The sequence below is a fragment of the Melanaphis sacchari genome, unplaced genomic scaffold, assembly GCF_002803265.2.
Source record: "Melanaphis sacchari strain LSU unplaced genomic scaffold, SCAv2.0 Contig0_pilon_pilon, whole genome shotgun sequence".
Lineage (NCBI taxonomy): Eukaryota > Metazoa > Arthropoda > Insecta > Hemiptera > Aphididae > Melanaphis > Melanaphis sacchari.
The window spans coordinates 16,973,017-16,986,285 of NW_020270366.1; the positions used below are offsets into that span (position 1 = coordinate 16,973,017).

At 26.9% G+C, this 13,269-nt stretch overlaps 1 protein-coding gene across 1 annotated transcript in view; it reads right to left on the reverse strand.

Moving 5' to 3' along the window:
* Positions 1 to 7,720: 7,720 nt before the first annotated feature.
* The window catches only part of LOC112591678, a 7,378-nt gene continuing 1,829 nt past the window's right edge, over positions 7,721 to 13,269 (reverse strand). Inside the window, exon 2 of the mRNA XM_025335577.1 lies at positions 7,721 to 8,651. Within this exon, the coding sequence (XP_025191362.1) occupies positions 8,193 to 8,651 (459 nt within the window). The 3' untranslated portion in view covers positions 7,721 to 8,192. The remainder of the gene's footprint in view (positions 8,652 to 13,269) is intronic.

Consider the following 13,269-nt stretch of genomic DNA (forward strand, 5'->3'; position numbering starts at 1 on the left):
TTAATGTATATGAGAGTGGGTGAGTGTGTGTCTTATAATTATATATGTACATATATTTTTGAATGCAAAGGGTTGTAACAATAATGCAAAAGTCTTAACAAATCTAATTTTAGTTCAGTTAAGTTTAATTGTTTCTTTATTTGTTCTAATATAAAATGTAATATGTAATTGTATGTTTACCGAAGATGAAAAAATGTTTCTGGTTTCTGTTGACATTAACATAATTATTATTTTTACAACTACATTTATAAGACCCAATCTAATCTATTTTATTGTGATATATCTTAAACATTAATGTATAATGTATGATTAAAAAGACCATATTATTATAAAAATACAGTGTTTAGACGCATTCGATACATTGTATTTGTTGTTTATTTTAATTTTAAATTAATAAAATAATAATATGATATATATGACTTAAAATTATATGTTGCTAGTTATGCTATAATTAAATATTTGTAAATCTGGCATTTTATACTATTTTTAATCTCTATATTTTGATATTTACAATGTTATAGTATTTATCAATATCAGAACTTGGAAAGTATGTATCATTGTAACTATTTTATTAACTTAAAACTATAATGATTAAACTATTAAATAAATTAGTCTAGTAATTTACACAACCATTATCAACAGGTTTGCAATAAGTAGATAATTTGTATAAAAATATTATTTAGCAAAAAAAGTCGTACAAATGTTCTTGTTTTTAAAATAATAATATGCAACATAAATTTAAAAATAATGATAATAAAACTGGATAATACGAATTAGGTTTTGAATTCATTAATAAATAATATTTAGAGAACCTTTTTAGGATAGTTGGTCAAAGTAAAAAAAAAATGTGTACAAAAAATAATTCAAATTTGATGTAGATATGTAAACAAAATTGATTGGGAACACTGGTGATTAGAAGCTAATGTATTTCAAGAACAAAAAAAACCAACATAATAATAAATATTAAAGTTATCAACAAATTTATTAATAAAGTAATAAAAAAAAAAAAAAAATTGCTAAGTCTTAAATGTTTCTTTTTAAATAAATATTTAATAAAAAATTATTTTCCTCTGGATATGTTAAGTAAAACTATTATTTTTGTATACTTTAAATTTCAATGAATGGTTAATTTTTTTTTTTTTTTAATAAAATAACATTTTATTTAAAAAATGAAAAGAAAAGTGATTTTGTATCTATAGATGCAAAAAATCAAAATAAATTTTAAAATACCTTTAAAATGTATTTACTTTTATATTCTTAACTGAAATTCCCAACTGAAATCGAAGATGAATATTGCTTAAATATTAATTATCATGCTCATAATTCATAAATACTATCTACACATGTAGACATTTTTCATTGTCAACAAAAGAGACAAAGTAACATTGCACAATATTATTGAAAATAAGGTTGGTATGCAAATGCAATAAATTTTGCCTAAATTAAAATTTTATGAAATACTCAAAAACTGATATTTTGTTGAAAAGGTTCAACAATTCATTTTGATGGAAGGTAAGCCATATCGGATCAAGAAAAAGTCATGTACATAGAGTTCAGAGTTGCGTAACATTTAAAAAAACTTAGTGAATCGATAAATGGAGGAGGCAGGAATAAGTACTCGACTTAGAAATTTTTTATGGTGGCAAAGCTTAAATAATATACTATTTAAATCTATTTTTTTTTATTTTTTTTTTTTTTATTTGAAAGTTGGTAAAGGCATAAGTTAGGTACCTACCTAACAATTCAAACTCGGGCAATATAACGCACCTATATTACAGCCATCACAATTAAAACTATGCAAAAAACTTATATAAATTATATTACGATAACAATTAATTTGTACATTTTTAGTTCTTCGACTTCGCCCCATATTCTCGAAAATTCTAAGTTGCGACACCAGAACCTCACCATTGCAGAGTATACACAGACGGATGTGTATAAATGTGTTAAATATTTAATGATTAACTATATTGCGTATAATAGGTACGTAAAACGATTCTGAATTATGGACGATTTTCATAAATTATTATTAAACATACAATAATAATCAATCATGGACCGTGTTACCAAATCAAGTCCACTATTGCTCGTGTCTACGGGTTTGAATTAATTATTTCCAAAAACAGATCGCACGCGTCGTAATAATATACGTAATATACCCAGGTGGGAACCTAGGTACTGGATTACCAGCAATTCTAATGATCATATTTTCACGAATAACGATAACAATAAATAAATCATTCTAGATCACGTTTGTTGTATTGCATCGTAGGTACAGAGTTACACTACGTCGTAAATCAAAAATTCACTGCAGTGTACTAAACGCCGCCCCGTAGCAAAATATGCCTTCCTTGGGCGTCGGCATGTGCTCGTAAAAGTCGGACGGCCTTTGCGCGACGCTGCGGTCCGGGTGTTCGTATTGCACGCGCTGGTACAGCCTGCGCTTCCGGCACTCAATTTGGACCTTCTTGAACAGCCGCTTGTCGATCACGTCCCGGAGCGTTTTGAGCGGACGCGGCGGCGGCACCCTCGTGAACGGAGGCACCAGTTGGCCGGACTGGAGCAACAGCATCAGGCACGTGACGTACATGGACCGGTCGGACAGCTCGTCGTCGTCCAGCGTCATCTCGCCGAGCACGTCCAGCCACATGAGCACCTTCCTCCGCTCGTCCGGCGACACGTACTGCGCCAGCGTTTTCACCAGCTGGCGGTCGCACGCGAAATGCTGTTCCGTCTTGATGCACCCGTTGGGCAGGCATCCGGGTGGCTGCGCGCACTTGGGCTTCGCGTCCGCCGCGTGCCTGTCGTCGGTGACGGAGCTGTAGTCCACCGGCGGTCGTTTGCCCTCGATCGGAGGATGGTGGGCTTTCGACGGTCTTCCGTTTTTCGCGTCAGTCGACGACGTCGCGGCCAGTGCGTCTTTCGTGGACCTGGAATTCGACCGGCTCATGGCGAATACTTTGTCACCCTGTCAGATTGCCTTAGAAAGGTGTCTATGTATAATAATGTGAATATTTAGGCGCGCGCGCACGCGTGTGTGTGTGTGTGTGATGGTAAGTTGCACTTTTATAGGCGATTTCTGTAATCCTGTTGGTCGGTGTTAAAAAAGTTTTGAAAAATTTAATAGGTACAATAGCTATTGTCACAATAACCCTGGTTTCCAATTACTTTTCTCAATATATTATTTTATTGATTAAACATTACGACGCGTTGTGCTATATTGGCCAATTAATAAAAACAATTAGTACATAATATATTGAAATCAGTAAACAATAATAGTTACCTATTCCATGTATGTATTGTATCAGATCTTTGTGTTGGTATTACACCCATCTACCGTGTATTTGTACGTTTAAATTAATAACATTTTTTTTTTCATTTGTTAGGATATTAAAAAAAAAAAAAAAACGCGTTTATTCAATTTTAGTAAAGTAAAACTACAACTGTTAAATTATGATGTTTTGACATTAAACAAAAAAAAAAAAAACCGCGTAGAGTTATCAGCTCGGTATATTTAATTTAAGTTAAAAATATTCTAGGATTACTAGAAAATATTGTTACTTTTCGATACAGCCGTAAAAAGGTTTAGAAACTCTGACTTAACTCGCATAGGTAACTTTAGTCTTTGAGACTCTATGTTTTAAATGATTACTACATTATCATTCCTATTACAACATGTTTTTTCATACACGAAATATATAAAATAAAAATTAGGAAATTTTTTTAAACCATTAATTAATGCAAGAAGAAAAATTTGAAATTAGGTAAGTAAAATAATAATATTAAAAATTATCAATACAACAACATAAAGCGCAATTTTAGTTTGAAATTAGGAATGAAAGATTTAATATTAATTACTAATTAATAATTAGACAATAATATACTTAAATATTTAAATGAGACATGATGAAAATAATATATTAAATAACAAATATAACTTTTAGGGTAGTTTCTGGTAAGAAATTAAACCAATTGGTGAATTATAAGGTGACACTTTGAGTAGTCAATAGGTAATAAGTCGGTACTGAATTATTACCAATAACTAACTATTATACTTTTAAAATAAATGGGAAAAACTAACAAAAATAACTAGAATATTTACATAGTAGTATAGTACCGGTTTTTGTCACGAGTTTGCTTAATTATTTATTTTTTGTTATTAAATTAAATAATAAATTTGATATATATATATTTTTTTTTAATTTACATAGATAAAATTTATGCTTTTCAATTTAATAGCTTGAAAATATAATGTAAACTAAAAATTTCCTTAAATGGTTGATTTTAAATTGCTATTAGTCCCTTCTAACTTCTAAATTACGCTTTTGATTAGTAATACGAATAAATATTTATATTTAATTTTTTGCTTTTAAAAAAAAAGAGCTTGAGGCAACAGTATTAATCAAATCATGACAAAATACCATCATAATATCAGTTTTTTAAAGTAATACTATCCAAACAATTGGTTAACTAAATGGTTATTGAAAGCAGTTATTACATTTAAAAATCACGAATTAGATTTTGAAAAATTACTTAAAATAAAAAATAAAAATATCTAATAATTGAAAAAGTTATTCAAGTGGTATTTATATATTCTATACTGTATATATTTAAGGTATATGATTATCCTTATAACCAACACACAGAAGTAACATTATATTGGTAAAAATAATCACTATTAAATAACCTTAATTTTACGATTACAGTAAAACTCGCTTAAGACGCTCTTTAAGGGACCATCTTTCTAGAAAGTTTTAAGTGAAAAAGCGTCTTATGTGGGAATGAAAAAAAAAACGAAGTGATTGAAATATGGAGTTAATTATTTTATTATTGAATATAATTTAATGGGCAATACACTAATATATTAATTATAATTACATACATACATATATTTATTGCTTCTAAATTGTATTTAACCTCTTCATGCATGATTTCTTTTATTAACAAAAAAAAAATGTACCTATATGTAAATTTTGACGTAGAATTCGAAAAAAATACTTAAAAAAATATCAAAACATTATTTAAAAAGATATTTAAAAAACAAAATCCGGCAACATTTGGTGCCATCCCGTTTTGAAGTACTCAACTACATTACCACAAACAAATAAATAAATAGTGTATAAAATATGTTTAAATTTTATTATTATAAAACAAAAGAAGTATTAATTGATTAATTATTTTATGATAACATACATATACATCAAATATAAAAAAAAATTAAATTCCAAATTTTAAAATTGTTAGTTAATTATTTTATAGCTTGAAATAAAAAATTAATTTACATACAAAAAAAAAGTTTTACTTGTATCGTTTTAAAAATTTTACAATTTAAAATTTACCTACTTGTTAGGTTAGGTAATGAAATATGAGGGACACTTATAATAATAGGATTTTGATCTACGTGAATGTTATTGGTAGATGTGGGAAGTACGTCTGTATTTTCCACACATTCTACAGGCCAATCCATAATATCATCGAAACAATTATTATCAGTATTATAATTTGGTACATCAAACTCACTGAAAAAATGTTCTTCGTCCTCTTCTTGGTCAGAAAATTCAGACCCAGAAGGTATAGACATTTCGTCTTCATCCATTTCAAAATCCAACAAATCCGCAATAGTATGTTCATTTAATTTAGACATTTTCACAAATTATTGAAAAAAAATATATATTTATGAGACCAAATAAACAATACTTTACTCGTACAACAACACAACGTACTGATAATAATGGAAACAATTTAAAATCCATAGATGAAATAAAAACAAAAAATAAGACGCATGTAAAGACATGCAATAGTTTGTACGTAAATAGACAAAACGTCATAAAATTGATTGAAAAAATACATCCACCAAATCGGGCTGGCACCAAATGTTTCCATCAACAAATCTCGCTATAAAAATTCTTCCATTTACCAAAACCGGTTTTAATTAATATTATCTTAAACAAAAGTTATAAATCTATTCAGAAATATTTTTTTCGAAAAGTTTATTTGATTTTTATGTATGAAAAAAATTGTCTAAAGTGGATGACTTGTAGTAATTTTGGAAAGCTGTAGTCTTTCTGTTTTTAGTCATTTTCTACCAATTTTAAATATGACTAGCGCTACCTATACTAGTAAAATATAAACATTACTATGTTATCATAATGTAGAATGATATATGAAGACTGTTATAATTTAAGCTGATTTTTAATAAAAATAAATATATATGGCACCATTTGATGCCTCTATGCGGGAAGAGGTTAAAATAAAATTATTATTACATATTTTATTATTGTTCATTAAAAAAAATATTTAATTTTGTTTGCTTACAACTTTTAAAATGCGTTTCAGCAAAAAAGTCTTCTATTTTATTAAGATAACCCAACATTTCTTTGAAATTTTCTACTGGGGATAATATTTTCGAATTTCAGTTAGGTGTTGCAAACTTGCAAACTACTTATTAAATCTCATAATACGACAGAGTACAGTAAAACTGTTATAATAGGTAATGATTAAATAGGTATAGTGATAAAATAAAACGATAAAAACAAGCAAACGAGTAAAATTTCTATTTTTATTTTTACAAAACTACTAACAATTATCGTAATCTGCTGAACAAAAAAGCGTTTTATCCGATGATATAGAGAAAACCTGAGCGTCTTAATATGTGGTTTTTACATTGAATAGTAAAGGAAATGTCTAGGGACCGATGGAAAATAGCATATTATTGTTTTTTTATGATGAATCATTGAATCTCCATAACATTCAATGCCTGTTTTTAATAATATCTATATAGTTTGTTTTAAAATAACAACTAATGTAAGAGTGTGTAAGTTTTTAGTTGTTAGTTTAACTTTTAAGTACCCGTTTGTTTAATTATATTGTTCATTGTTTCATAACGTGTTCAATTTATAATACAAATTTTTTTTTTACTTATCATATTATTAACTCAGTTTAAAATTAAAATATCAATAAAAACCTACGTGATACTCTAGATAATAATTCTTACCTTTAAGTTTAATAAGAAATAAATGTACTCTACTATCAAAGCAAACAGCATAAAATGGTTTCTGCTGAACTCAAATTTGCTTCGATGTACGTTAGTATATAATAAGACGAAAACAACATATGTGGGTACGATGTCCTCTTAGCATCGATAATATAATATTATACCCTGACTAAGATATTATATAAAATATACATATTATATGATAGACAGATAAAAAGAACATATATCATTGAAAAACCCAATACACTTATCGCTCCACTCTAAATCTTAAACATCAAATTCAAATAAATTATGAGACCTTTTCAACAATGTTTATACCAAGTATATATTGTTGGATAATTAAGTTCGGTCCTTTTGAAATATTGGCTGTTAGCGTGAATTTAATGGTGTTCTTAAGTATATATACCTAACATATTAATATTTTTTTAACAAAAGTCAAACAAATTGAAATTGTTTACTAACAATGTAATAACAATTTTGTTTGATACGTTTCAATAATATCTACAGTTACACGTGTGCAAACGTGTATAACCACTATGCTCATACCTAAACATATTTCTTTATGCAATAATAAATAAAATAACTTATATAAAACTAGAAAATAATAATTATTATACTTTACGGTGCAATTGGATTAAGAATCAAACATAAAAATCACTTTAAACAATGCAGTTTTTGCTTTTTCGTTACGTTTATTATTTGATTATAATATTCATACTTTTATAAACTACAAATTCATAATGGTGTATGGGTTATAATATATCAATTTATAATATATTAAATATTTATATATATTATAATATAATCGTATGAACAACATAGGTACAAGAACACGCAAATAGAAATGTTGAGACAATTTAGTACCGAGGGAATGAAAATATTATACGAAGGTTGAAGGCGTTTATAAACATAATACCTATCTCGCCTAAACTACCTAGAAGGGTACGAGTAGACAATACGATTGATTATATTATATGTGTACATAAAACACAAAATGTGGTAAAAATTCTTTAAGATCAAACCCAGCACTTTACCTATATAGTATCTTCAACGGGACTTATAAAAACAAGTATATATATTATATTGTATATCTAACCTCTACGTATTAAAAATCATTCGATCGATATTAATAAATTATAGCAATATAGGAATGTCATCGCGATTTATGAAAATTCCTGACATTGGTAATGGAAGTACGTCAAAAAATGTCATCGTCCTTCTCTTGTCCGGGAGCGATGTAATCGTTGTCGTCGTCATAGTCGTCGGGGATGTTCGGTTCCTGGGTCATGATAGTCGCAAGAACGCTGTCGACGTCAGTATCCGACGTAGAACAGCGTCGATGGACTTGGTCGTCGGAACTCTTATCATCGGTGTTTTCGCGATAACCATGGATACTGTCGTCATAATCATAGTCGTCCGAGTCCGTCCAGTAGCTACCGCCGTCGCCATCATGATCGTACAGGATGACTGGCTGCGGTAGTGAATAGAATGTGTTCAGGTCCGTGCCCGGTTTCGGTATCCACAGGTGGTCGACCTCGGACGCAGGCTGATGTAGCCGTTTGTTGTCCATGTACATAATGCGCCGTTTGTACGGATAAATTGGAAACAAGCCCAATAGATCATAGTGCACTACACATGCCATTGCCACGAGTAATACCTGTGGAACATAGAAATACGTTTGTATGGACTACGAGTTCATCACATTGTAATTTTTTAAAAACGATCAAAATACAATTCAAATTCGGATTTATTCATTACCTACTAAAACGAATAAAGCATCTTTATTGTAATATTTTTATTTTTTTTAGTTGATAGTTTCTAACATTTAGAAACTATCGACTTACAGACTTTAATTCTAATTATTTATTTATTTGAAATACATTAAATATTTAATGTTTGTATAAAATAATATGTTAGTATATGTCAGATTTACAAAAAATCATTATTTTTAACTATCTAGGAAGTCACTGAGCTGTTTAATAGGTACCTATCGAATACTCAAGTGTATCTCATCATTAAGTCATTGTGGTCACTTTAATGAATGTCTTAAATATGAATGCTATGAAATATATCTTTGTGTAGCGATTCTGATTGTAGGCCGTCTATCACATATGTCTACAAATAATTCACGATTCTGATTTTTAAAAGAAGAAAACTTGTGGCTATATGTATTAAACTTTTAATCCTTAAAAAACAAAATTAATTGGTCTAAAACTGGTTTTGCATAAATATTTTCATTTTTTATAATTTTGTTTTTATCAATTATTTTTAAAAGTAGGTACTGAAAAATTCTTTAAAATTTTAAATTAAATTTTTTATAAAAAAATATTGTAATTTTCAATTTTTTTGTAAATTTGTAAATTAATAACTTAGGAAGAACTTTTCATAAATTTCAATTATTGTTGCCTAACAAAGAATTTTTATTAGAATTTATGAAAAAAAAATGAAAAATTTTTAGTGTCTATAAATACTTGTAGCTAAAGAGCAAAAATATTTTGAAAATTATACTTTATAAAGGAAATCGGACATAAACATTTAGTGAAAATATTAAGTAGGTATAGGGTTAGGTATAAGTATACCAGAAAAAAATTAATTTTATCAAAATCTGGTTCTGCGTAAAAATTTCCGTTTTTCTTCAATTCTTTGTTTTTTCAAATTATTTTAAAAATACTAGAGATTTTTATTTTTATCTCTCTTACATAAAAATTATATCCAATTTTCCATCAAAAATTACTCTCAAAGTTGAAAATCGAACCTTTTTTCGATGACTACATATCACGTATATGTATATACACACCAAACACATCATTGTAAAATCAATACATTCATCGTTCAGCTCAGAATCTAAAAATAATACTATCAACAATTAAACATTGTAAAATAATCTTGTCAACCTTTTAGTGAAAATATATGACTCAACTATTACCATCTGAAGTATATTTTTGGAAGTCACGATAATCTTAAAGTTCCCATTTACCAAATTGCTATAGATTTCGATTAGTACTCGATATTCATACTTCAAAATTCTTAGAAAGTATTTAGCTTCAAAATAATATGAAATTAATATTGATTGCCGTTTAAAAAAAGTAAAAAAAAAAACCATACAAATTCACAATGAAGAAAATTAATGTTGCAGATATCCATTAAATATATCACTTGGTACTTTATATAATATTATATTTCGATAATTCACTCCCAGTTTTATTTCCTTTGTTGTTGCACCGATTTCATCGGTTATAATATGACGGAAGAATATTTTATTTTTAGCTTTAAAAACACACAATGTATATAGTTTATTATGATATATTGTTTTCAGGATTCCTAAATTATACATTAATTTTGTTTTAAAGAATAACTTAACAAAGGTAAGATTTAAATATTTATTTAAAAATTATATTTTTATTTAAATAATTGTGTGTATTGTATATAATTTTATTATTATAATTTATATACCTACGTGTAATCAATAAGGCTTTATAAACAATCAATCCATTAATATTAAGGTACCGAAATCAGGAAAACGAATTTGTCGGGAAAAGTGATTTTTTACTGTTACAAAAATTATAAAAGCTGCGGACCCACGTATACTTAAAATTATTAATGCTATTATTTTGTAAATTGTCATTATAATATTGTATATTATGTATATAATTTATAAAACAGTTATATTTAATCTTCATTAATATTATTTTAGTCATCTGTTTTAACAAGTGATGAGTGGATACTCAAAGTAGTTATGTATACAAGAGGAAGGTCTATTCGTCTCCTAATGGTTTAGATTTTTTTGTATTGAAATACGTTACACGCATATGACTTTAAGACCGTTAGCTTCAATTTTTAAATAATTAATATAAATTGTATATAAAATAATTTGTAAAATGTAGGATAATACAATAATACTTGAACTGTTATGTGTCTGCATTCAACACATGATTTTTATGAACTATTTATAAAAGAATTTCAATCCTCAATTTTTATAATAATCAACAATAAGTCATAAAAAACTAAAAGTAACAAAAAAAAAAAAAAAATAAATGAGTTATAAAATTATTGAATTAAAACATAATTTATATAATTATATATTTACGGTAGGTAAATATTTATGAACTAAGTTAATTTAATATTATATATATATTATACTTAAAGTAAAAATATTTTAATAGATAGGTAGGTCGTTCGTGTAATTTATATAAGTTGCCAGTTTATTGATTGGAACGTATTTCATTTCTAAATCAATGGTTTTAGTTATACATATATTTATTACATATTTATCATGCACTATTATTATACAGCTATTAATTTACAATGTATTGAATTTGAGTAAAATAGTTAGGCCGTAATCATTTTTAAATAACAAACACGCTTATCAATAGTAAAACAGTAAAACATTAATTAAATATAAAATATAAAAAATAATATATTAGTTTATTAGTTTGAAATGTAATAATTAAAATAAAAAATCATTACGAAAAAATCAATTTCATAATATTGGTGATTTATAATATTATATTTACAATTTGTATCAATACCTCTATATTCAACGAATAAAAAGTCTGACATAACATTTACTAGACTGAACGATATGATTGAATGAATTGTCTACACCGATATACGCGCTACTCAAGGATATTTCGGTCAAATAACCAATATTCATTTTTTTTTTTACTTTTTAATATTTTTTTTTTTTCAGTCCATTATATTTTATATTTCATGCACTTATCCAGTACTCAAATAAAAACTAAATCAGCTTTTAACTTATAAAATTAACCCGTGTTTTTAATATCTACTGCAGAGTGGAGCGATGAATATATTAATTTTACAATGATTTGTAAGTGTTTTTGTTTGTGCTTACATTTTTTGCATTTTAAAGCGATAAAAATACTTCTTTATTCAACTTTGAAAGTGGTTTTTGGTAAAAAATTAAATCCAATCGGTTGAAATTTTAATGAAATATTTATTTTCTAGATAACAATAAGATATAATTATTATTTAATATATATTATACAAAAAATAGTTAAACATTCACATATTAATTTATTATTACACATTATTACTATCAGAATAATAAATTATTCATATAATAGTGTAAATAAATTATAAATTATACTCAGAAATAGAAGTTTACACATTTCTCTAATCAGAAACGTTTTTCGTATTCATTGGTTTATCACTGCATTCAAACTTAATAATTGACACGTACATATATTACAGTGGCCTCGGTGATAAGATAGATACATTTTTAACCCGTATTATATATCTGTACAGCAGAGAAACTACCCTTCTTTGAATACAAATGTTGAATATTTTACTAAAATTAAAAATGATTAAATTGTAACAGTTATCGGTAGAAAACTGGACAAGATGTTTGTTATGTTGTCGTTTTGACTTAGTTCGCGCCTGATACGAACAGTTAATTGCACGAATTTTATGAATTTCGTGCGTTTTAGTTATCCCATACCATTATATTACAACGGATTCAATATTTTATTTGAGTAGGTTTAATTACGTGTATTTTCATTTGGAATTTACCCATTACAATAATAATACTATATAGAACACGTTCGACGTCATAAACGTTGTATACGTATTGTCTGTTGTAAAATTTCAACGAGAACATTAAGATCATACTCAATGTTATACATAGCCATATAGATATAATAATAATATATTGTATATCAGTGTATCATATAGTACACTATGGATATGAACTATAATATCATATATCATATATGCAACCATGCAGGTGCCTATTGTGCTTTCGAAAATATAAAATTCATCTAAGAAAAAATAACTGATACAGATTACCTAAATAGTATGAACTTCTATACTTCTATACTTCCATAGGTAATTATTATTTCGTTCTGATATAATTAGTATAGGTAGGGTATTTTAACTTGAGCCTAGTACCGATTACTGATGTTTTATCTATTTTATTACTACTTATAACACTGACCGCAACATATTCAGAGAGATATAATGTTATAGCCGTTATAGGTATTTAAATATTTTACGTAAATAAATCTTTTGATGTATGAATATTATAATATGCAATCAAGTATATAAAAAAGTTATTAAAATACAATTTAGCTGTTGAATATCAAAAGAGTTTATTGAGATAATCAAAATTTCTGACATTTATTATTATTAAACTTTAAACTCAATTAGTTTTAATGTTGATCGTATAAGGTACTTACTACTTACATCGTGTAAATTAATTATATATACCTATGTGTGTGTGTGTGTGTGTGTGTGTGTGTGTGTGTGTGTGTGTGTGT